Source organism: Rhinoderma darwinii, chromosome 3 (genome assembly GCF_050947455.1).
Source record: "Rhinoderma darwinii isolate aRhiDar2 chromosome 3, aRhiDar2.hap1, whole genome shotgun sequence".
NCBI classification, from domain to species: domain Eukaryota; kingdom Metazoa; phylum Chordata; class Amphibia; order Anura; family Rhinodermatidae; genus Rhinoderma; species Rhinoderma darwinii.
Genome location: NC_134689.1, coordinates 186,005,517 through 186,032,384, shown reverse-complemented (window position 1 = coordinate 186,032,384; position 26,868 = coordinate 186,005,517). Strand labels below are relative to the sequence as shown.

At 40.2% G+C, this 26,868-nt stretch overlaps 1 protein-coding gene across 1 annotated transcript in view; it reads right to left on the bottom strand.

Annotated features, from left to right (window-relative positions):
* Positions 1 to 7,441: 7,441 nt before the first annotated feature.
* Positions 7,442 to 26,868, bottom strand: part of KCND2 (potassium voltage-gated channel subfamily D member 2) — a 471,742-nt gene continuing 452,315 nt past the window's right edge. Inside the window, exons 5-6 of the mRNA XM_075857140.1 lie at positions 21,171 to 21,418; positions 7,442 to 9,085 (exon numbers count right to left, since the gene is read on the bottom strand). Coding sequence (XP_075713255.1) covers positions 8,908 to 9,085; positions 21,171 to 21,418 — 426 coding nt within the window. The 3' untranslated portion in view covers positions 7,442 to 8,907. The remainder of the gene's footprint in view (positions 9,086 to 21,170; positions 21,419 to 26,868) is intronic.

The following is a 26,868-nucleotide window of genomic DNA, read 5'->3' as shown; positions in this document are numbered from 1 at the left end:
AGTATACAAACGGCAGCACGGAGCAGAAGCAAGCCAGGGGCAGAGCAACGCAGGATAAACGGAACTGAAGCAAGGCAGAAGCACGGCAGAAGCAGGCTGGAGCAAGGCAGCAGTGGGGCCAGGAATCCAAGAAGAATAACAAGCAAGGAGGAAGAGAAAACGGCAGGTATAAATGGACAGGGGGCGGAGCTAACTCTGACTGACCAGGCCGCGATAGGCTCTCCCACTCCTGAGCCTGCCACCCTGATTGGTGGGAGCAGGTGTAAGTCTCAGAGGTCTGGCCTCAGGTGTCGACTGATTAATCCTGGGAGTATACCCAGACGTAGTGCCTGGCAGATCCTTTACAACAGGTTATTAGAAGTACAGGTTGGGGGTTATCTAGGTAATAGTGACCACAATATAATATATTTTCATTTATCTTTTTTAAAAATGTTTAGTAGAGTAGCTACACTACACTTCAGGAAGGCCATTTACGTATCTCGGTAGTTGTACGAACCAATCTGGTGAAAATGATCTGTATGCAGCAGCTTCTTTACTTTTTGAACAATTCACCAGTTTGGTTGCCCCTGAAATTTTTTATTAAAATGAAAGCTTTATTTTGGCAGCTGATCTGAAAAAAAAGGTAACCCTCGAACTTGATTAAAGACGCTGCAATTGGGAAAGGAGGAGGTAGGGCTTGACGATTATGACTTAAATCCAAATTAATTGAACATGTAACCTCAATAACTATTAATGAACGATTATTTAGGCCACACCGCTTTTTGCATACCACGACCTCTATTCGCATGCCATTAAATAATATTTATCTCCTGAGCCTGCTGTATACTACTGTACATAATATACTCTGTGACACTGCCCCCACAGTGCTCCCCACACAGTATAATGCCCCCTCACAGTATAATGCCCCATAACTGCCCTCCACACAGTATAATGACCCTATAACTGCACCCACACAGTATGATGCTCCTATAGTTGCCCTCCACACTGTATAACCCTATAGCTGCTGTCTAGACAGTATAATGCCCCTATAGCTGCTTCCACACAGTATAATGCCCCCATACCTGCTTCTACACAGTATAACTGCCCTCCACAGTATAATGTACCTATAACTGTCCTCCACACAGTATAATGCCCCCATAGCTGTCTCCACACAGTATAATACTCCCATAGCTGCCCCCCCACAGATTAATACCACCATAACTATCCCAATAGCTGCCCCCTACACAATATAAAGTCCCCCCATGCTGTATAATGCCCCACAGCTGCCCCCACACAGTATAATGCCCTCATAACTGCCCCCACACAGCGCCAATAGTGCCTAATAAAATACATATTCACCTAACCCTGTTCCAACGACGTGTGGAGGAGATGCCTCTGCTCCTCCGGTCTGTGTGACCTGTTGCAGACAGGAACAATGACATCACTGCCTGGCACCTGTACGTGCCGAGTCGTGAGCGTCCGGCAAAACATAGTGAATGGTAGAGCAGGGACCTTACGGCTCCCTGCTCTACCATTGGATTCAACTGTATCTACGTCCTAAAGACGTAGATACATTTGAAACCAGGAGAAAAAAGTAGATAATAAAAAAAATTAAATGCGAAAAGACAACGCCGGTTAATTGCGCTGAATTTCAGATTTGTTTTTTCTTTTTATTATTTGCCTAGCCCTAGCTGGCGGTACCTAATCCGGAGATATATTTTTTAGCCTCCCAGCTACAGTATTTCAAAGGGTAGGCTCAATCTCTATCGGCTGACTCAGTTCATGGTATCCTTATCCATTTTCTCGGTAGTGATGCCTTACTGGTGCCCTTGGACCAAAATGCTTCTAACGTTAGTTCTAGAGGCTTCCATACCCTTTATCTATTGCATAAATTGTGATGATTGAAAGTGAGGACCCTGAAGGCCATTAATGGCGGTACGCCTCACTCATCTATGTGGGAAAACCCATGCTTACCCCAAGAAAGTGGTGGGGTTTTATTATTCATGGAAACAAGGGATAATATATTTAGTCAACCAAATTTGAACTGACGGAATTGTTAAACAATTTTCAGTAGTGATGTAAGAATCGATTCTAAACTAATTGAATTTGATTAGAATTGTCAAAATCTGAAACTTTTTGAATTCACGACGCACTAATCTGCAAAATCGCAGCCGGCTGCCATTTTACATATTAGAGAAAAAAAAGGGCAGAGAGGAGATCAAAACAATAAAATACCATCACCACTCTCCCCTAGATTCTCGTTACCGTAGAAATGCGTCCCTGTCGGCCTATTAGGATGATGTTGTTTTGTGCCATGTGACAAAACGTTGATTTTAGGAGGCCTGCTGGAATCGCTATGGAAGACCAAGGGAGGGCGAATATGGTCGTTTTTATTTTAGGGTTGGAATCGCAAGTGCCCTAATTGTCCTCTCTGACTCTGATATCTTCTAGGACTGTATATGACTTGGATACAGTCCTAAAATACATCAGAAAGAAAGAGAGGGCAATCGAGCCACTTGCATTTCACTGCGAATTTGATTGGACAAAATATTGAATTTCGGAGCCGATTCTTAAAGAATTAAGGAAAATTCGCTCATCTTTTATTTTTAGTTATTCTGCAGGAGTTTGGTCTGCCACATGCTTGCTTCTTTCAATACCTCCAGTTAAGGCATGCTGCTGAGTGCCAAGCTCGCACTGTTAACCTAAGCATCCACCAGAACACTGTGGTTGTTATGATTGAGAAAGCAGTAACCACTTTGGGTCTTATATTCATGTTGTATAAATATTTACTATCATGGTTTTTGAAAGCATTCCCTTGTACTGTTAAAGAAAAATGGGAGAGAGATTTCGGAGCCATTAGCAATAAGGTTTGGGCTGAAATTCTGCAAGACGGTTCCGAGGCTGCCTAGTAGTGCAGCATATACGTTGTCCCACCTTTAGTTATTACACTGTGTTTATATTACACCTCTGTTTTTGGATCGTATTAGTCTCAGAGGGAATTCTGCTTGCTCAAGGTGCCATAATGAAAAGGCAGATCTAATCCACATGATCTAATTGGATCTGGACTCGATTGAGAAGGTATTGGAGGGAAGTGTTACAAGTAATTGGTTCAGGATATGGCCTCTCCATACCTGTTATCCCATTAATATTTGTATAAGGATATTGTCATGCCCGTGGCCGCGGGCCGCCAGGTTTGCTTACCTCTTGACGGCCACAGCCCTGGATCAGTGAGCGCTGGTCCCCATCTCCTCCTAAGGAGATGCCAGCGCTCACTTCCGCTTCACTCTGCTGTGTTCCGTAGGGTGCTGGCCCTTTAAGAGCGGGCACGAGCATGCACGCGCACATGAAATAAAGACCAAATTAGCCTATGAGCACCCTGGACTATAAGAAGGGCTCTGCCCCTTCCTTAATTGCCTGAGCATTGTTGTCATTACCCTAGTTTGTCTCTGCAAATGGTGTCCTAAGTGTATTTCACTTTCCAGTGTTTCCCGTTCCTGCTACCTGTAACCTGTATCCCAAGCTATCCTGGTCAAGTGTCATATTAAGTTGGAGTCGTGCTGTGCTGTGTACCACGCCTGTCCTGTTACACCACGCCTGGTGTCCGCCTGCTGCCAAAGTCCCTTTCCGAGCCTGCCTTGCTACGGTCTGAAGCTACCACAGGTACACCTATACGAACTATAGACTTTTACCTGTGTCCTGTTGGCCAGCTGCCATTCCGTTAAGGCGGTACGGCCCAGTAGGTCCACGCACCCTATGTGACAGATATGTTCACACTCTTCCTGTCGATGCGAGCAAACTTGTGGTGCTTAAACTTTTATATATTGCATGGAAGGTAATAGCTCAAAATTGGATTGCGACCGACCCTCCTGTAGAGCAACAATTTATTAATAAAGTTAATTGGATAATTGGGTTGGAGAAGTTCATATTAAGAGGAATATGGAGCAGAAGTTTGAAACATAATGGCCTCCATGGTTAGATGAATCAGGTTTGGCACCTGCTTGTCTTACTAGAGCCAGAATTATGCTTTGTTAGTAGGTACCTATGATGTGCTTAAATAATTACTTAAGAGACTCTCTCTGTGATAATGTGTAAAATATGCTAATGTTTTTTAGCAAAAGTGTATAGCTGTGTTCCATATGAGATTCTTCCCCAGCACATGGAGATGAGAATGTTTTCTTTGGGTAGTTGGGGACAGTAAAGGGAGGGTGGGGGACTCTTGTTCTTTTTTTAAAAAAAAAAGAAATTTTAAATCAATAAAAATTATCTGATAATAATAAAATAAAAAAACAAAAAATAAAAAACAACCCACAACTTCAGGGAGGCTGATTTTTATCAGCTAAGAGATGACCTTAATGGCATAAACTGAGACAATGTACTTAAAAATAAAAGTACACAAACTAAAGGGAACTTTTCTAAAAAGCTTCTTAAATAGGTCCTGTGAAACGTATGTACCTTATGGGAAAAAAAAACAAGTTAAAAACAGGAGGAAACTGATGTGGTTAAATAAAACAGTAAGGGGCACAATAAATTATAAATAGAAAGCGCTAAACTACTAAAGCAAGACGTATGTGAAAAAACATTACATAATTGGAAAGAAAAAAAAACAGTTTAAGAGACAAATATAGGCAGCAAAAATTTAAACAGAGAGATTGTTGCCAAATCTCTGGGTGAAATAGTGGAGGGGGATTAGGAAAAGGTTAATTAATTAAAAAGCTTTTTTTCTCTATTGTATTTACACAGGAAAAATCCAATGTCAGACGACATGATTAGGAATAACGTAAATTCCCCATAAAATTTGATCCGGTTACCACAGGTAAAAGTGTAGCCACCATAAAAACAGTAAAATAGACAAATCACTGGGTCCAGATAGTATACACCCCCACATTCTGCAGGAATTAAGTACTGTGATAGACATGATAGACAGACCCCCATTTCTGATATTTAAGGATTTTATAATGACCGGGTCTGTTCCACAGGACTGGTGCATAGCAAATGTGGTGCCAATGTTCAAAAAGGGGTTTTAACGTGAGCTTGAAAACTATAGACTTGTAAATTTAACCTCCATTGTGGGTAAAATATTTGAGGATTTTCTAAGAGCTCCTATCCTGGAGTATCAATAAAAATAAACACTTAACGCAATATCAGCATGTGTTTATGATGGATCGGTCCTGTCAAATCAATATGATTAGCTTCTATGAGGAGGTAAGTTCTAGACTAGACCTGAGTAAGGCTGTGGTATCTAGATGGTGTATATGGTGTATCTAGACTTTTCAATGGCGTTTGATACTGTGCCGCATAAAAGGTTGGTAGATAAAATGAAAATGCTGGGACTGGGGGAAGGTATGTGCAATTGGGTCAACAACTGGCTCAGTGATAGAAAACAGAGGGTGGTTATTAATGGTACATCCTCAGAGTGGGTCACAATTACCAGTGGGGTTCCACAGGCGTCAGTATTGGGGCCTCTTTTTTTTCCTTTTTGTTTTAATATGTTTATTAATGACCGGATAGTGGACTGCAGAGTATAATTTTAATATTTTCAGATGATACTGAGCTCTGGAAAGTAATCAACACAGAGGAGGAAAATATAATACTACAGAGGGATTTGGGAGAAGCTGTAGAATTGCAAATTAAGTTTAACGTGGTTAAATGTAAGGTTATGCACTTGGGTCGAGAAAACAAATTCTATAATTATGCACTTAATAGCAAAACACAAAGTAAAACTGCCACTGAAAAAGACTTTGGGGCTATGGTGGAAAATAAACTTAAGCAACCAGTGCGAGGCAGCTGCTGCAAAGGCAAATAAAATCATGGGATACCTCAAAAGGGGGATACATGCACATAGTTTTGCCTCTATACAAATCACTAGTCAGACCACACATGGAATATTGTGTACAATTTAGGGTACCTGTGTATAAAAGGGACATAACTGTACTGGAGCAGGTGCAAAAGAAGGGCAACCGAGGTAATGAAGGGAATGGCTGAATTGCAATACCAAGACAGGTTATTAAACTTGGAGTTATTCAACTTAGAAAAAAGATGGCAAAGGGGTGATCTAATTACAATGTACAAACATATGAATGGAAAGTACAAAGATCGTTTTAGTCATCTTTTCACACCTACGTAGGTCTGTAACCATGACAAGAGGGCATCCTCTATGTCGAGAGGCAAGAAGGTTTCACCATATTTATAGATAGGGATTCTTTACCGTAAGAGCAGTGAGATTTTGGAACTCTCTGCCACATGTCGTGATGGTTGGTTCATCGAGCAAGTTGAAGGACACCCTGGATGCTTTTCTTGAAAAATATATAACAACTTTTGAGTATTAGATTTTATAGGGCGTTTATAGGACGTTGATCCAGGTATTTATTCTGATCTCCACATTTGAAGTTGGGGAGGAATTTTCCCCTAATGAGCAATTGGCATCTACCTTATGGGGCTTTTTATCTTTCTCTGGATCAACACAGTAGTATAATGGCACCAATGTCTTTTTTCAACATCAACTATGTAACTATGATTCTGATTCTCAAAGTGAGTCACCTATTTGCATAATAGACAAGCTTCTTAAAAACACTTTTTAAAATTTAGTTTTAATTAGTTATATTTAGAAAACTATTTTTTTGTGCTTGCGTTGTATAATCTGTTACTCGATAAAAATGGATCTGTTAAAAATCCCATTGAAATCAATGGGATTTTTAATTGCATCCGTTAGTGTCTGTCCGCGTCCGTTATGTTAGTCATCCGTTTTTTTGATGGAGATAAAAGTGCAGAGCACAGGACTTTTTCTCTGTTCAAAAAAACGTATGTCAAATGGATGGGTTATTTTTATCATTGGTGTCAAAGTAAAACGGATAGAAATGGATTGTTTTCCGTTTGCATCCATGATTTCGATACCATTGATTTTAAAATAACGGCTGATATTAAAATGGATAGGGCAACGAAAATGTGAACATAGCTAAAAACAGGGGGCCTCTATTAGTGATAGGTCTTATTTAAGGCAACCTATCACAGTACAGATTTAATTTTTACCAGAGTGGTTTCAAAAATTAAAGCTGAACTCTAATTGGTTGAACAAAGTTCTTCTGTTAGACAGTTTTGATAAATGAGGCCAAATGTAATCTTATCAAAGGGGACTGAAGGACTAGTCAGTGACAAGCAACGAACATGCCCCATTTTCCATTACAGGGGACAAAATGAGCTCAAAAGACTTCTGACCACACTCACTGCAGGGCTTTACACTTATGTCATATCCATAAAGTCTGTCATACAGTAAGAAGACATTGTTTCTTTTTTATTTGTTATGTTCTTTCTTTTGTATTTTTTTATTTACAAGTTCGACAAAAGTTAGATCTTATTTATAGCAAATCATAGATTTAAGGCAATTTCAGTTCCTGCTTGTAGAACATGAAATACTAATACAAAAAAACATAAGATAATAATTAAGAACAAAAAAAAAAAGGATGATGCAGTTAAATATACAGAGTGAATTTGTTTTCACTGAAAAATAATGTTATTTTGCTATAAAACTTTATGGATAGATATCGACTCCTCAGTATTCATACAGTACTATGTCATTTTACAATATACTGAAATTTGCATTAATGGGTACATGGAACCAGGATATCCGCTCACACTATACATAACCTTTATGACACCATATTTTTGCCTTGTGATAAGAGAAAATCCACCTGTGGGTCTTTAGCTTTTGTGGAATTTCATGTCGAAGACCAGGAATTATGCAGCAGAAGGTTACCAAGCCTCTTTAGTCAATAGTATTGCAATGGTTAACAGACAAGGGGCATTATATGTAATGACATTCTTAATATGAATCCCTAGTTTTTGCATGACTTCTCTTCATATGGGGTAATAAGTTAATATGTCCGGTACATACAATATGAATTACAGGATATTAATGTTGAACATCAAAACGGACACCACCAGCACTACAAAATAATAATCGTAATGTCACAAGCATTCCAGACCAATAACAATCAATTTACATGCATGTTCCAGAATCATAGAGTTCTTTAAAAATCCTTCCCGCAAAACCGCCACTGAGCTAATATAGCTATTATCTCTGCTCATACTCAGATTTTTTTCAACCAACACAAAGTAACAGAAGTAGCATAATCAACCTGTATGCACAGATCTCTGTTTTGAGTGTCAAAACAGATTTTTCATTGAATGATGCTGAGAATTAGAAAATAAATAGACTTGTGATGTAGCAAACACACAATTATTGCGCTTTTTGCTAAACAAGGTAACCCAACAAGAAAACATCATCATGTGATATCAAATACTGCTCTGTTCCCAATGCCTTTGTCTTGGTTTTGATACTGTAAACATTATTCATTCAGTTGCGAGCGCACTGAAAGGACTTTTTCTAAAATAATGTTTGGTGGAAACAGCTTGAATTATGTGAAATCCCTGCTCTGAAGAATAGCGGCATGCATTACTGATGTCATTTAAATAAGTACAAATATACTTGCTATGCATGTTCTTTCATACTCATTATGCCATGGAACGCTCAATGTTCCCTCTAGGGAAAACATAATCACAATGTTTCCATTGCTGTAATGGTAATTTCTCGACTCCAGAAGATTTCCTTTGCAAGGTTTTCTTTTACCATATAAAAAAAAAAGTTGCATTTGTGAAAGAAAGGCAAAAAAAAGAGAAAAAGAAAATCAATGGGCGATCTTTCATTGTGCTCATGTATGTAGTCACACGTCTACTGGATTGGAAGATCTGCTATACGGTCCCATTGCATTATTCAAATCTGTTTGTTTGTCTTTTATTATTAATATGCAAATAATTTGCCGCTTGGAAATCTCAGGGAGATTTGAGGATGTTCATTTTCCTGTCGGAGCTGTTTGCAGATTTTGTGTACAGTTATTTTTTTTTCATAAAAAAAATCTCTTCTTTGAGCAAGGTTTATAGGGCTGACACTCTCACAATGTTCCTTTGTAGATAATCAGGGGTTGCTGATCTACCGTCCTCCTCCGGTATAGTCACTGGCGGTGATGGGATACTTATTACTGCTGTTGTGACATACGGTGGCTCACAGTTTAGTTTCATGGTTTCCTCCAATTTGGCATTTAGACTGGACCTGCTGTAGGAGAGAGATAGAAGTTACTTATACTGAAGCTCAATATTTTTCTCATTCTCACGCTAGGTTGGAGCATTTGCGTATTTTTTTTATAATTTTTTTTACTGCTCCACTGATTTAATATAGAAAAGCAACTTGGCAAATAATTGTATCCTACTGGTTTGTGTGTACAGTTTCTCTGCAGACCTATTTGTCTCCATGTTTATTTTGATCCTGCACTTATGCACTTTCCATCTGTCCCCTACTTGTTTACTTACAGTATAGAATGTATGTTAGCAAGAAGCTGGGGCCAGATGGAAAGGGAGTATTACTACAGAATCAGACTACATAGGGTTTGTTTGTAGTGTGTTACAATGGAGGCTCAAAGTTCTGTGTAGGAGCTGTAGACGCAAAACGGTAGGATCATTTTTTAATCAAGACTACTTTCAAAGATGGACGTATCCTTAACCCCTTATTAAGGACGCAGCCTAGTTTTGGCCTTAAGGCTCAGAGCCCATTTTTCAAATCTGACATATTTCACTTTATGTGGTAATAACGTCGGAATGCTTAAACCTACCCAAGCGATTCTGAGATTGTTTTCTCGTGACACATTGGGCTTCATGTTCGTGGTAAAATTTGGTCGATATATTCAGTGTTTATTGGTGAAAAATTGCAAAATTTAGAGAAAATTTAGAAAAAATAGCATTTTTCAGAATTTAAATGCATCTGCTTGTAAAACAGACGGTTATACCACCCAAAATAGTTACTAGTTCACATTTCCCATATGTCTACTTTAGATTGGCATCGTTTTTTGAACATTCTTTTATTTTTCTTGGACGTTACAAGGCTTAGAACATAAACAGCAGTTTCTCATATTTTTAAGAAAATTTCAAAAGCCTTTTTTTTAAGGTACCTCTTGAGTTCTGAAGTGGCTTTGAGGGGCCTATATATTAGAAACCCTGATAAAACACCCCATTTTAAAAACTAGACCCCTCAAAGTATTCAAAACAGCATTTAGAAAGTTTTTTAACCCTTCAGGCATTTCACAGGAATTAAAGCAAAGTGGAGGTGAAATTTGCAAATTTCTATTTTATTCCTTTTTTTTTCTGTAACAAAGAAGGTTTTACCAGAGAAACACTACTAAATATGTCTTGTCCAGATTCTGCAGTTTTTAGAAATGTCCCACATGTGGCTCTAGTGCGCTCGTGGAATAAAACACAAGCCCTAGAAGCAAAGAAGCACCTAGTGCATTTTGAGTCCTCTTTTTTATTAGAATATATTTTAGGCAGCATGCCAGGTTTGAAAAGGTGTTGAGGTGCCAACACAGTAGGAATCCCCCAATAGTGACCCCATTTTGGAAACTACACCCCTCAAGGAATTCATTTATGGTTGTTGTTACCATTTTGACCACACAGTTTTTTCACAACACGTATTTGAATTGGGCTGTGAAATGAAAAAAATTTCATTTTTTCCAATAAAATGTCATTTGTGATCAAAATTTCTTATTTTCACAGGGAACAAAATACCCCATTTTGTTGCCCAATTTGTCCTTAGTGTGGCAATACCCCATTTGTGGTGATAAACTGCCGTTTGGGCTCATGGGAGGGCTCAGAAGGAAAGGAGCGCTATGTGTTTGTTGGAGTCCAGATTTTGCTGGATTGGTTTTCGGGTGCCATGTCACATTTGCAGAGCCCCAGAGGTATCAAAGCAATGGAAACCCACCAGAAGTGACCCCATTTTGGAAACTACACCCCTCAAGGAATTCATTTATGGGTAATGTGACCATTTAGACCCCATAGTTTCTTCACAGAACTTATTTCAATTGGGCTGGGAATGAAAAAAATATATATTTTTTCCAATAATATGTCATTTTAGCTAAAAAATTCTTATTTTCACAGGAAATAAAATACTCAATTTTGTTGCCCAATTTGTCCTGAGTGCGGCAATACCCCATTTGTGGTGGTAAACTGCTGTTTGGGCCCATGGGAGGGCTCAAAAGCAAAGGAGCACTATTTGCTCTTTGGAGTCCAGATTTTGCTGGATTGGTTTTCGGGTGCCATGTCACATTTGCAGAGCCCCAGAGGTATCAAAGCAATAGAAACCAACCACAAATGACCCCATTTTGGAAACTACACCCCTCAAGGAATTCATTTATGGGTGTTGTGACCATTTTGACCGCATAGTTTTTTCACAGAACTTATTTGAATTGGGCTGGGAATGAAAACAAAATTATTTGCGCCATACAGCCCCCTCTGTAGATAACGCCATACAGTCCCCCCTGTAGATAACGCCAAACAGTCCTCCCTGTAGATAACGCCACACAGTCCCCCCTGTAGATAACGCCATACAGTCCCCCCTGTAGATAACGCCATACAGCCCCCCCTGTAGATAACGCCGTACAGTGCCCCCTGTAGATAACTCCATACAGTCCCCCCTGTAGGGAACGCCATACAGTCCTCCCTGTAGATAACGCCATACAGTCCCCCCTGTAGATAATGCCATACAGTCCCCCCTGTAGGGAACACCATACAGTCCTCCCTGTAGATAACGCCATACAGTCCCCCCTGTAGGGAACGCCATACAGTCCTCCCTGTAGATAACGCCATACAGTCCCCCCTGTAGGGAACGCCATACAGTCCTCCCTGTAGATAACGCCATACAGTCCCCCCTGTAGGGAACGCCATACAGTCCTCCCTGTAGATAACGCCATACAGTCCTCCCTGTAGATAACGCCATACAGTCCCCCCTGTAGGGAACGCCATACAGTCCTCCCTGTAGATAACGCCATACAGTCCCCCCTGTAGATAACGCCATACAGTCCCCCCTGTAGATAACGCCATACAGTCCCCCCTGTAGATAACGCCATACAGTCCCCCCTGTAGATAACGCCATACAGTCCCCCCTGTAGATAACGCCATACAGTCCCCCTGTAGATAACGGCATACAGACACCCCCTGTAGATAACGCCATACAGCGCCCCCCCTGTAGATAACGCCATACAGTCCCCCCTGTAGATAACGCCATACAGTCCCCCCTGTAGATAACGCCATACAGTCCCCCCTGTAGATAACGCCATACAGCCCCCCCTGTAGATAACGCCGTACAGTGCCCCCTGTAGATAACTCCATACAGTCCCCCCTGTAGGGAACGCCATACAGTCCTCCCTGTAGATAACGCCATACAGTCCCCCCTGTAGATAACGCCATACAGTCCCCCCTGTAGGGAACACCATACAGTCCTCCCTGTAGATAACGCCATACAGTCCCCCCTGTAGGGAACGCCATACAGTCCTCCCTGTAGATAACGCCATACAGTCCCCCCTGTAGATAACGCCATACAGTCCCCCCTGTAGGGAACGCCATACAGTCCTCCCTGTAGATAACGCCATACAGTCCCCCCTGTAGATAACGCCATACAGTCCCCCCTGTAGATAACGCCATACAGTCCCCCCTGTAGATAACGCCATACAGTCCCCCCTGTAGATAACGCCATACAGTCCCCCTGTAGATAACGGCATACAGACACCCCCTGTAGATAACGCCATACAGCGCCCCCCCTGTAGATAACGCCATACAGTCCCCCCTGTAGATAACGCCATACAGTCCCCCCTGTAGATAACGCCATACAGTCCCCCCTGTAGATAACGCCATACAGTCCCCCCTGTAGATAACGCCATACAGTCCCCCCTGTAGATAACGCCATACAGCCCCCTCTGTAGATATCTACAAAGGGGGCTGTATGGCGTTATCTACAGGGGGGGGCTGTATGGCGTTATCTACAGGGGGCTGTATGGCGTTATCTACAGGGGGGGCTGTATGGCGTTATCTACAGGGGGGCTGTATGGCGTTATCTACATGGGGGGCTGTAAAAAAGGCACTATCTACAAGGGGGGGTTGTGTGACACCCAGGGGAGGGGGGGCCCCAGTCAAAAGTTTGCTATGGGGCCCAGTCTTTCCTAGTTACGCCCCTGATGGGGGCCATATACAAACATTATGAGTTGTCATGATGAAATTAGATCTGCCAATTTACATTTTTTTCTTTGATTTTTTTTGGGTGATATGGAATTTAGCCCTCAATTGGTTAATGGTTTTGGCTTCCATTTACCGTTGATATGTAATTTTGCTCTCAACTAATTACACAATTTCTATCAAGAATAAGATTTTCAAAGATTTAAAGAGGCTCTGTCATCACATTATAAGTGCCCTATCTCCTTTATAATGTGATCGGCGCTGTAATGTAGATGACAACAGTGGTTTTTTATTTTGAAAAATGATCACTTTTGACCAAGTTATGAGCAATTTTAGATTTATGCTAATTACTTTCTTAATAGACAACTGGGTGTGTTTTTACCTTTTGACCAAGTGGGCGTTGCAAAGAGAAGTGTATGACGCTGACCAATCAGTGACCAATCAGGGTCATACACTTCTCTCCATTCATGTACTCAGCACATCGTGATCTTGCGAGATCACGATATCACGATGTGCTGTCACTTACTCACATTAACGTTACTGAAGTGTCTTGAGAGTGAATAGACATTACCTCCAGCCAGGACTTGATGTCTATTCACAATCCCGACACTCCTTGTGCCTGCAGCCCGTTAATCTACGTGTGCTCCTGAGGGTATGTTCACACGCTTAACAAAAAACGTCTGAAAATACGGAGCTGATTTCAGAGAAAACAGCCTCTAACTTTCAGGCGTTTTGAAGCTGAGGCTGGGTTCATACGACCTATTTTCAGACGTAAACGAGGCGTATTATGCCTCATTTTACGTCTGAAAATAGGGCTGCAATACGTTGGCAAACATCTGCCCATTCATTTGAATGGGTTTGCCGACGTACTGTGCAGACAACCTGTAATTTACGCGTCGTCGTTTGACAGCTGTCAAACGACGACGCGTAAATGGACTGCCTCAGCAAAGACGTGCAGGGCACTTCTTTGCCACGTAATTTGAGCTGTTCTTCATTGAACTCAATAAAGCACAGCTCAAGATTTACGAGCGTCTCAGACGGCTCGCAAAATGCGAGGAGGAGCATTTACGTGTGAAACGAGGCAGCTGTTAACAGTCTGTCTTTTCACACGTAAATGCCTCTCATCGTGTGAACATACCCTGAAAATGAAATTTGGAGCTTCTTTTGAGGCTTCTTTTGAGGCGTTTTTTGAGGCGTTTTTCATAGTGTTCAATGGAAAATCAGCTCCAAAAAACGCCTCAAGAAGTGACATGCTACTTCTTTTTACGGAGCGTCTTTTTACGCTCCGTTTTTTTAAACAGAGGCGTAAAATGCCCCGAAATCCGCCTGAAAACTCTGCGTGTGAACATACCCGAATTACGCCTGAAAAAACTGCTCCATTATGCCTACAAACATCTGCCCATTGCTTGCAATGGGTTATATGGTGTTCTGTTCCCACGAGGTGTAATTTTACGCATCGCTGTCAAAATACGGCGCGTAAAAAGATGACCGCGAAAAAGAAGTTCATGTCACTTCTTGGGACGTTTTTGGAGCCGTTTTTCATTGACTCCATTGAAAAACAGCTCCAATAACATCCGTAAAATACGCCGCGAAAAACGTGAGTGCTACAAAAACGGCTGAAAATCAGGAGCTGTTTTCGCCTGAAAACAGCTCTGTATTTTCAGACGTTTTTGGTCACTGCGTGTGAACATACTCTAACATAGCACACAGGCATTCCCCGCAGCCCGGCATCTCCCAGTACAGGCTGCTACTAGCAGCCTTAGTACTGGGGGAAACCATCACAGTGGTGATCCGAACCGATTAACCCCTTAAATGCGGCAGTCAATAGCGACCACCGCATTTAAGTTGTTACAACAATATCGGCACCCCGCTACGCTATTGCGGGGGCCGATTGTTGCTATGGCAACGGGAAGCCTAACAAAGGCTTCCGGTCTGTAGTCTATGGAAGCCAGAGGCAGGACCTAATATGCCCCCTGTCAGTGTGAAAATATAAGTATTGCAGGGTATTATAACAAAGATCCAACAATTGGATATAGCCCGTCAGTTTTAAAATATAAGTATTGCAGGGTATTATAACAACGATCCAACAATTGGATCTTCAAGTCTCTAGTGGGTCTAAAAAAAAAGTTCCAAAAAAATGTACAAAAGTAAAAAAGTAAAATTTCTAAATAATTACATTTTTAAAAATCGCCCTTTTTCCCTTATAAAGTCCTTTATTATTAGGAATTTTTTGTTACAAATAAATAAACTATGCATAATTGGTATCACCGCGTCCGTAACGGCCTGAACTATAAAAATATAATGTAATTTATCCCGCACGGATGTACTTTTTTTTGTCCCACTAGGTGACTTCACTTTGCGATCTCCTGATCTTAGTATACCAAAGCATTGTTGCCTGTCAGTGTGAGGGTATATTCACACGGGCTATTTTCAGCCGTTTTTCGGGCCACTCGGAAGCAGAATGCCTACAAACATCTACCCATTGATTTCAATGGGAAATATGGCAATCTGTTCTGACGGGGCGCTATTTTACGCCTCATTTTCAAATAACGGCGCGTAAAAAGACGCCCCGTAATAACAAGTGCATGTCACTTCTTGAGACGTTTTTGGAGCCGTTTTTCTTTGACTCAATAGTAAAACAGCTCTAAAAACGGCCGTAAAAACAGCTCTGTATTTTCAGCCATATTTTGTTAACTGTGTGAACATACCCTAAAATTGACAGGCAATCTAATAGGCCAAGCCGGAGGCATAGGCAGTTGCTGAAGGCAGACCTGGGGGCGGTTAGGCCCTCGTCTGCCATGGAAACCCATTGGCGCCCCGCCATTGGTGTGGGGTGACAGAGGGAGCTCCCTTCCTCTGTCAAACACCTTAGATGCCATGGTCGCTATTGACAGCAGCATCTAATGGGTTAAACTGCTGGAATCGGAGAGCTCTTTGATTCCAGCAGTTGCCTAGCTGTGTATAAGAGCTGTGCTTCTGCTGCTAATCTCGTGGGTACAGTGGCAGTACCCACGAGATCAGCGTGACGGATGTATCCGTCACGAAGCTGGAATTAGCACCTGCTTGCGACGGATATATCGGTCACTCATCGTTAAGGGGTTATTATTTAAAACTGAGATTCCCTGGTATTTTATAAAAATTACCTCTAAACTGGGAACAATTCTTACAGGGAACAGACTCTAATCACTGATGTGGTTATTATGATAAAACATCATTGGAATAAATTGAGAAGTGGAAGAATCCCTGAGCTGCACAAGGAAAAAAGGGGCATTATTCATGTCTATGGGGACAGCCCAACCTCAGCTAAACTAAAATTGAAAACGATATGGATACTTTCTAAATCTTGGTCCTGAAAAACTTCATGAATAAATGTTTGTCCTTTTTTCTCTTCAGATTTGACTGCTCCTTGTAAGCTTATTATTTTATGTATTATGACTATGCTATACAGTACCAGCAACATATACATACAGTTTCCATCTTGGTGTCAACTCCTGTGTCCCAGGCAATAGTTTTTCTCATTGAAGTACTGGGTTTAAGTTCTCTTAATTTTTGCCTCTTAATGTTTCTTGCTTTGATTGCCTGATCCTTTTGGCTTTATATATTAGCCTAAAGACCCAGCAAAATACAGAATCTATATCTGAACCAATGCAAACAGATGGTATTTGAAAACCCCTTTCTACAGCAGTAAAAGAGAGAAGACATATGGAACATCTTTGTCTTTATTGCGGGGGTTCAGGGCACAATGCTGTTTATGGCCCAAATAAGATGCGTAGGAAAATTGTTGTCACTGATGTAAAAGAACAGATGAAACCGGACACATCTGATTTGTTGGATTAAATGCGTTAAATTTCCCATTTGGCACAGGGTGAAGACAAGTTGTTTGAACCAGACTCATTTATTAGTGCCAATACACATCTGTATTAAATCGCGTGAGATTTCTTGTTCTGCAAGGCTTGACTCTGGGGCTGGTGGAAATTTCATGAATATAACATTTGCTCATGATAATAATATTGCAATGTTGATAAAGTCAGCACCGGTAGACATGGAAACAATTGATCGGTCACCCCTATCATCAGGGCCTGTTACTCAGGAGACTATGCAGCTTCAAGTTCACATCAAGCCTGATTATCAAGAAGTTATTCATTTCCAACTAATTGCTTCTTCAAAGTTTCCAGTTATTTGGAGGATTCCATGTCTTTCTACTCACAATCCATCCATCAATTGGGAAACATGTTATATACATTTCCCCTCTGAATATTTTCAGCCAAAATCGTCTGCCTAAAACGACTACATCACTATCTGAGAGCACATCAATTTCTGAACTTTCTGTTAAAGACTCATTATCATCACAGTATGAAGAATTTCAGGATGTCTGTGATAAAAAGAATGCAGATTAGCTACCTCCACATCGCTCATATGATTTCTCAATAGAATACTCTTTTGTCGTATCTTCTCTATTTCTGAACCAGAACTGAAAGCTTTACGGGAATATTTGCATGAGAATTTAAAAAAAGGCTTTATCCGGCCATCTACATCTCCTGCTGGAGAACATTTGTTTTTTGTTGAGAAGATAGATTTCACCTTTCATTATTGGTTTTCCTCATTTCTGCAGAAAGTTCATTTGAGACTTCTCCAAGATCATTTCACTAATTACTCAACTCACAAAGAAGAATATTCGCTTTACTCTGACTCCTGAGGCTCAGGATGCTTTCATTAAATTAAAGCCTCTTTTTACATCAGCATTCATAATAATTCATCCAAATCCAGAGTTACTTTTCAATTTTGAGGTTGATGCATCTGATTTTGCAGTAGGGGCAGTCCAGATTTCAGTGGTGTGGAGACAAGATGTTGTTGCATCCTTGAGCTTATACATCTTGTTAAATGTCCTCATATTTTTAGTGATAAAAAAAACCCAACTATTTTCTGTGCTGAGACTTCTTTTTGAGGGAACTGCTAATAGTATAAGTGTATTTACTGATCATACAAATCTGGAATTCATTGGTGATGCCAAAAGATTATTCTCCAGACAAGCAAGATGGAGTTTATTCTTTTATCAAGTTAAATTTGTGATTACTTATGGACCTGGATCAAAAAATTGGAAATGCGGACGCCTTATCCAGGATGTTTTCTGAGCCCACACAAAAAGACAGGTGTGACAGCACAATTTTATCTGAAAAGAACTTTGTAGGGGCTACTTTTTCAAAATAGTTCCTGACTCTACCTAAAGGAAATCAGACATCCAGGTTATATTACCCTCAATGATGGCAGCATCGTAACAGACTTTCTGAATTCAGTGGTATGGCTCTTGTGTGCTAATGTAAAGTAGGTTTGGAGAATTTACATGCAAGCCACCAGACAAGAGTCACATTCGAGCAGCCACCCCTATACCCACCCGCCACTGATTGACAGACTTCTCCCTATGTACAGTAATGGAGAGAAAATAGTCAATCAGTGGTGGGTGGCCAGAGGGAGCGGCAGCTCATGGATAAGAGTGATTTTTATCTGGTGGTGCTGCATGTAAGTTCTCTAAACCTACTTCACATTAGCAAACAAGTGACAAACCAGTGAAATCAACATGTCTGTCACTACTCTATAACCTAGATAACAGGTTCCTTTTAAGGGTGGATATAAAAATGAGTGTCAATCTCTTCTTCAAAGATGGATTCTTAATGCAACTTTATTGTTTGTATGTACCAGAAACATTGCAGCTTGATGTTCAAAAATTAGTCCATAATTGTAAGCTGGATGGATATTTAGGACTTAAAAGGACTTGAGAACTTATTTCCTGTTACTTTTGGTGGTTCATTTTTTGCCACAGCCATTCCACATTCCACCTCATCTTTGGGGCTCAGTTTCTATACATTTTGTGGTTGACCTACCTCCTTCCAAAAGGAATGAACACCATTCTGGTTGTCGTAGACTATTTCACAAAGATGACCCATTTTATCCCAATAAAAGGGAATACTCACTGCGGAACAAACTTCTGAATTAATGAATCGGGAAGTATTCAAATTGTAGGCAATTCCAGATAACAGTCATTTGATCAAGGGGTACAGTTCACTTCCAAATTCTTGAAACATTTTGGTCTGCCCTTGGGATAAGAGTACATTTGTCTTCTACCTTTAATACCCAATCAAATGGGCAAACTGAAAGAACTAATCAAACTCTTGAACAGTACCTTCGATGCTTCATTAGTTGTCTTCAGGACAACTGTTTGTAGTACTTACCCACAGCTGAGTTCGCATATAATAACAGAGAATAGTTCAACATCCCAAAGTCCTTTCTATGATAATACAGACCTTCACTCAATCTTCATTCCTGATTTATCCATTTCTACCTCTCTTCCAGCAGTGACTAAAAGTTTGACTACATCACACAAGGTACAAGAAACTGAAATTTTTGACAGTTTGCACGCTGCTCAAAACTGATTTAAACATTCTGCTGATAAAAAATTGAAGCAACTCTTGCTTTTTATGCGGGGACAAAATGTGGCTTTCCACAAAAAATAAGATGAAACTGCTGTCTCCAAAATTAGGCCAGAAATTTATAAGGCCATGCATATTTTTTTCTCAACTTAAATCAAGTCATTTTTCCTTTAAAACTTCCTGAGACTATAAAGGTGTATCCTGTTTATTATTGTTCTCTTTTTAAACTATTTCGGGAAAATCCTTTTCTGGGCCGCAATTTGCCTCCTCCACCATGAGTGAGTATGCAAGGTGAACATGAATATGTTGTTGTTCTCTATCGGAATAAGCTGCAGTATTTGATTTAGTGGAACCAGAATAAAATAGCCTTGCTCCTAGGCTTACAAAAGAATTTAATCAGATATATCCTTACAATCCAGCCCCGAGGACGTTCCGAGCAAATCCTGGAATAAGGGCACTACGGTCATGATTCCAACCCAGAAACTCCTGCTTTTCCTGTTGATCTACTGTACAGTTTCAATGCTGAATCTATTGTCTAGGTTCTTTTGATTCTTGCCTCTTAAGATTCCCTGCCTATTTGCCTGATTAGTCTCACCTTTTTGGCTTAATATATAAGCGCCTTGTATAGCAAACGAAAAAACTTCGAATGCAGGGGGATTTGGTAAATTGTTGCCTGCCCCCATGTTTCTCCAAAGTCATAAATGCAAAATCACCAAAAGTGGGTAAAACCCTTTTACAATTTAATTCAATAAATACATCAAGATAAAACCATTCATATATGAAACACCATACATGTTTAGTATGTAGACATACACACAAAATATAATAATTTATACAGTTTAAGAAACATGCCCTAACTGATGTTAGATCAAAGAAGTTCCTATTTTGACCTAACATCAGTTAGGGCACGATTATGCGGCTTTTTAGATGATTGAGGAGTTAAGTAACAGAAGGGGATGCCCCTATCGGGCGGCTGTCCTGTAATTATTGGCAACTTAGGGTATCTGAGCCTAGTGAGGGCATACTAGAGATAGTGACATGCCATCATTCCCTCCCCTTGTTTTGCTTTTGGCGGAACATCCTCTGGTTGGATATATCAGGGAATCTGCATGAACTGGTAAGACCATTCCAACTTTTCTTTATATATGTATTCTGCAGGATTGCCCTGTTATCCCTAAAATGGAAGGTATTTCTTATTCTGTATAGATTATTCTTTTTTGTGTGTATCTCTACATACTTTAACATGTACGACGTTTTGTATATGCATTGTTTTATCTTAATATTTTTATCGAATTAAAAGTGATTTTATTTTATCTACAAAATTAATTAAAAGCCTGGCATTTACACTTTCTCCTTGTCAGACTATTGAGCATCCTACTCCTAGTTGATTGCTGTCTTACTCTACAAATTCTTGCTGCTGATCACTGTCTTGAACATGGATTGTGTCCTGACCACATATCTGCCTTACGCTACAAACTGTTGCTGCTAATCTGCGTACCAAACTTAGATTGTTTCCTGACTATGTCTCTGCCTTATTCTACTAACTGTTGGTATTTATCTGTGTACTTATCCTGGACTGTTACTTGATTATTCTTGCTATTATCACCCACCTTCCAGATTGTTTCAGCCACTGGACTCTGATTCAGCTTTCAGACCATGACGCTTGGTTTACAAAAGAAAGTTAAGCAATTTTAACGAAAGGCAGACACTCCATACCTGTTTGGTAGTGGGTTTCTTTCCATACATTGGATCTTGATAGCACTAAGCTCCTGAAGACTCCCATGATGGCTACATGTTGTAGCATTCGGAATACGCAAATTCTTTTTATTTCGTCTTGAGCAGCAAATACTACTGCTTTCATGCTGAGTTGATAAAGATGGACTGTTGTGATTTCTTGGTTTATTTATGGTAGACACTTCCATGCAGCCGTCTTCATAGGTCTGCTCATCCACAAACTCATGATTCTAGGTAAAAAATGAATTAAAAAAAATGAACTAAAAGGGTTTCACATATAAAAAAAGGTTATGACTAATTGTTAGGACTAACACACACACACACGCACACGCACACATACACACACACATTCTAGAGCAATATACAGTATATAACAAATACAAAGTCAACTATGCAGAAGAACATAAAGTAGATTTTACATAATGGAAATCCACCCAGAGAGACTTAAAAAAATTCAGGCTTTATTTTCAACTATACACCTATTACTGCAGCACAGTAATCCAAAAAAATGCAATTGTATCTGAGAAAAAAATAAGATTAAAGTTGGAATAACATATGGCATATTCAGGATTAAAAACAAGACTGCAATTACTCCGTTACAAGAACATAAGGTGTTCTGACATCATTGATAATAGATTAGTGTTTGGTTTAGAAAACCCATTTTTAAATACCCCCATTGGGGAGTTTTGAATTAATAAATGTGGGTACCTCAGTGAAAAATCTTATCTTTCAGTCAGAGAGGAGAGCAGCTTACAAGGACCCAACACCTTTTTGCATCACATGGACAGCCCATTGATTTCAACTATGTAATGTTTCATTCACCACAAGGAGAACTGGATACTTGCTGCTGGGGATCTGAGCAATGATTCACCCACTGAACATCTTGTTGCCGGATGGGCCATATAACAAAAATGGATTGTGTTATGTGGACAACCCCTTTAAAAATTGAACAAATAATGAGTAATCCAGAAATGGCCAAAGAATTGAGCAGTGTCCCTTATATTTCCAATGTTCATGCTCAAGGAACCTGAGAATGATAACTGATTTGATTATTAATTTGCATAATAGTTGCAGATGCTCACAGAGAAGATGGCTTCTCCTGTTACTTTAATTGATATACTTTCCAAATACACAATGCTACCTAAGGGTATTTTGGTTTCTGCAAATAAACATTATTCTTGTATGATCAAAACCACTGGGGAGATTTTCAAACGCATCAGGGATCATATTTGCGATATTGAAAGAAAGGAAGATAAACCCATACAAAGACATCTTTGATAATGTCAGAAGGGCAAAAACTCATAGATTAAGTCTCAAGGCATTGAAGTAGTGAGCCCACCAATCACTTTGATAGAAACGTCTTGAAGAGGGAAGCCCAGTTGATCTTCTAGATGAATACTATCAAGCCAGTGGGCTTCAACGAACAGATCTCATTCACATGCTTTATCTGATTCTATCACTTGAGGTTATACCACCTTTCCCTCACAATGTTAACAGACAATAAACATATACTGTGTCTCTTATAGATTCCATTGATACATTCTCAGTTTAGGACATTAAACCTGGGATTTTTTTGTGCCCAAGCATACTCCTTAAATTGTCCACCTAATGGGTTTTACACCTGTGTACATACGCAAAACTCCTGACTGGTATCCTGACAGTTGATGTACTAGGCTATTACCCAAACATGCATACATTGAATGTTAAACTAAAGGATATCGTCTTAGTGATCAAATCTAATAGATGAGACAGCTTTTTGTAACGGTATCGGCAATATGTCCACTTTAGCCTTTACATGCGATAATGAATTACTTAGGCGAATTGTGGATTACTTTTTTTTTTTTTTACCCTCATGGCCGCCTTGATTCCTAATTGAGGCATTTTTGTCACTTCTAGACTTACGCCTTATTTACACGAGCGCTCTGCCGTTTTTCACGTCCGAGGTGCATCCGTGCTCATCGCTGTGGGATGCGATGTCACGCATCCCCCATAGTTGAGTCTATGGAGGGATGCGTGATGCGTGCAAAGAACCGACATGTCCTATTTTACCACGGACCCTTCACACGGTCTGTTGAAACAACGGGTGTGTGAATGGCCACATTGAATTACATAGGTCCGTGGGACGGCCGATGTTTCAACGGCCGTCCCACGGACGTAAAACACATTTGGGTAAATAAGGCCTTATTCTATTTACATTATTTGACAGATCTATGGAGTCACTGACTAGGCTCTCTATTGGCTGCCTTTAGTTTCCTTGATTGCAGAGGAAGCTGCTATCAGGCAGCAGTACAGCCACTTCCTTTCCCATCCTATTGTGGTCCGAGGACAATCCACGAATATCACAGGGCAGTTCGGATTGTGGATTGGCTGTTTGATGATGGGTCCCACACAATAGGCGGGGTTAGGGCTTTAAAAACAGGCTCCAGTGGCCGCATTTTTCACAGCCGCACGCCAGCGCCATTTCTCTGCCAGTTGGCATATTGATGTGGCACAGAAATAATGTCGTGGCAGGATATACACTTTCCTAAGAATATCCCTGATGAGGCACTCAGTAGGAAGCTTGAGTGCTAAAATTCGTAGCGTGTTGATATGTACTAGTGGAATGTTAGAGAGTTAGACAGTCAATGGAGTAAGGTAGTGATAAGCTTGATAGGAAAGATTAAGGAGAGAGATAGTAATCTTTTTGTCTTTGTCACTTCTCCGCTATATCTATCCAAGCCGGTATTGGTTCAGTTTGGACCTAGTACATTATTAGTTTTAATGATTACCTGTTAAATGATGCACTTTTAATAGATTTTTCCAGGCAGATTTTTGATGTTATGATAATTAAAGACAAACTAACTAAACTAATAACACACAAACCACTGTACTGTTCATGACTTTTATTGAGCAAACATCTATATGCAGGTAAAAAAAAGTAAGTGAACCTCTGTGTTAATAACTTCTCCAAGAGCTAATTGAATTGTCAAAAGGTGTTTCAATTAAGGAGAGGAGATTGGAAGTGTGGGTTTCACAGATGCTTTGCCATTACATAAATGCACACAAAGCCTGGTTACTGACAAATCTATTCTTGTCAAGAAAGATTGGTCATTGTGAACCATGTCCTGAGGCAAACAACTTTCAGAAGACCTCAGAAGACTTGTTATAGAGACGCATGAAGCTGGAAAAGGCTTCAAAAGCATCGCTAAAGACCTGGGTGTACATTAATCCACATTTATAAAAATTGTCTACAAATGCAGAAGTTTTAGGACTGTTACTACTCTCCCTACGAGTGGGTGTCTTGTTGAGGTCCTTATCCTTACAAGTGCACAACTGGCAATCTTGAAAGAGGTGAGAAAAAACCCAAAGGGTAACAGAAAAAGACCTACTGAAGACTCTGCAAACAAACTTTCATTCATGTGTCACTATTAGAAAAACATTGAACAAGAATGGTGTTCATGGAAGGACACAAGAAAGGAAGCAGCAGCTGTCCAAAAAATATTGTCGCGCGTCTCAGGTTTGCCCAAGACCACCTGGATGTTCCACATAGGCTTGTCACGATATTTAGACTTCGATACAGATACTTCGCGTAGTATTGCGATACCAAAACGATACTTTGCCAGCAATAATAATAAAAATAAAAGTCTATCCATTTCCTGAAGTGAGGCACGTGGTGTGATGAATTTTGAACCTCCAAGTGCCTCACATTAATAGTAATTAACCCCATCATGTTCCTCAGTCATAATGGACATCATTGGGTTAATGTGTGAGGTACATGATGGGGTTAATTACTATTAATGTGAGGCACATGGAGGTACTAAATCCATAACACCACGCACCTCACATTAATAAGTGAAAGAAAGCAGTTTTACTTTCTTTTTTTACAGCATACACATCATAAATGATGGTATACATTTGTTGTGCAGGTTATTAGGGTCACGAGTCACGACGATACCGAATATGTGTATATTTTATGTATTGAGACTTTTATTTTTATGTTTATTGTAAAAAAAATAATTATATTTTTATTTTATTTAACATTACTTTTTTTTTTTTTAACTTTAATGTACTGGCATATATCTATATGCCAGTACATTAGCCGGTGTTCTGATAGTACACAGGCAGTTGCTAGTACATACCTAAGTATATGGTATGTCCCTCGATCCAAGGGGCATCCTCCGTTTTATTTGTCCCTTGAATGCTGCGGTCAGCTTTGATCGCAGCATTCAAGGGAATAGTGGCGGAGAACAGAGGTTTCTCTGATCTCTGCCGTTAGAGCGGGGCTGTGGCTGTGTAATACTGCCTTTGCCCAGCTCCTAAAAACATGTGCGTGCGCGGTCAGCATGAGGTGATGCGGCCGGCGGTGCACTAATGAGCGTCGGCACTGAAGACAGAACATGGGGGTGTTTTGTAGTGCGCCCACCATGTTCTGTCTTAAGGCCTGCCGCTCATTAGTGCAGCGCCGGCCACATCACATCATGCTGAGCGCGCGCGTACACTTGTTGTCAGTAGTGGGGCAATGGCTGTATTATACAGCCGCAGCCCCGCTCTGACTGCATTCATGTGTTACAATACTAAGCTGTGCGGACGCACAGCTTAGTATCGAAATACATGAATTAACTGTATTGAACCGTTTCAGGGTGCACAGCATCGAATAGTATCGATATTTTGATGCATCGTGCAACCCTAGTTCCACAATGCTTCTGGTAAAATGTATAGGTGAGACAAAAGTGGAACTTGTCTATAATTGTGACTTAGATAACAATCAGACCACATTCTATTAGTAATCAATGTAATTCCAAATGGTTCACTGACTTTTTCTTGCAACTGTATGTTAATTTTTCGAAAATGAATTTAGAACAAAAAATACATAATTTTATGATTTTTTAATGTGTCTTAGGGGAATGGAGTAAATTCATTCCATAATGAAAGTCCTATGACTTTATTAACTAGTTGGTAAAACAGTCACAGACACTATGGTAAGAATTATGTGAAACTTGAGATATGGTAGGCTATAAGTAAGACACCTGTGATCCAAATACAATGTTTTATTCACATAAATGTCACTAATATAATTGACAACCACTGAACAAGAATCATCTTATCAATTCTAAGGCCTATATCAGACGGCCATGAAATGGCCGCATCTTAGCACCTGTATTACACCCGCAATATCGGGACCTCGTGTGGTTCTACTGAACTCAGCATAGATCACCACAGGCTTTTTTGGTGATCAAAGTTCTGTTCAGTAGAATTGCGTAGGTTCCGGGTGTTGCAGCCGTAGAGACCTGTCCATCTTGAAACCATTTAAAATAGGCCTAAATGTTGAAGAAATACACAGTATATTACATCTGTTCACCATAAGACCATGTACATGCGGTACACATAATTACGTATATTGAATTGATACTTCTGTAAATGATAAATAACCTTTGATTTGCCTTATTTAAAGAGGCTCTGTCACCAGATTTTGCAACCCCTATCTGCTATTGCAGTAGATCGGCGCTGCAATGTAGATTACAGTAACGTTTTTATTTTTAAAAAACGAGCATTTTTGGCCAAGTTATGACCATTTTTGTATTTATGCAAATGAGGCTTCCAAAAGTACAACTGGGCGTGTTTACAGTAAAAGTACAACTGGGCGTGTATTATGTGTGTACATCGGGGCGTTTTTACTACTTTTACTAGCTGGGCGTTAGGA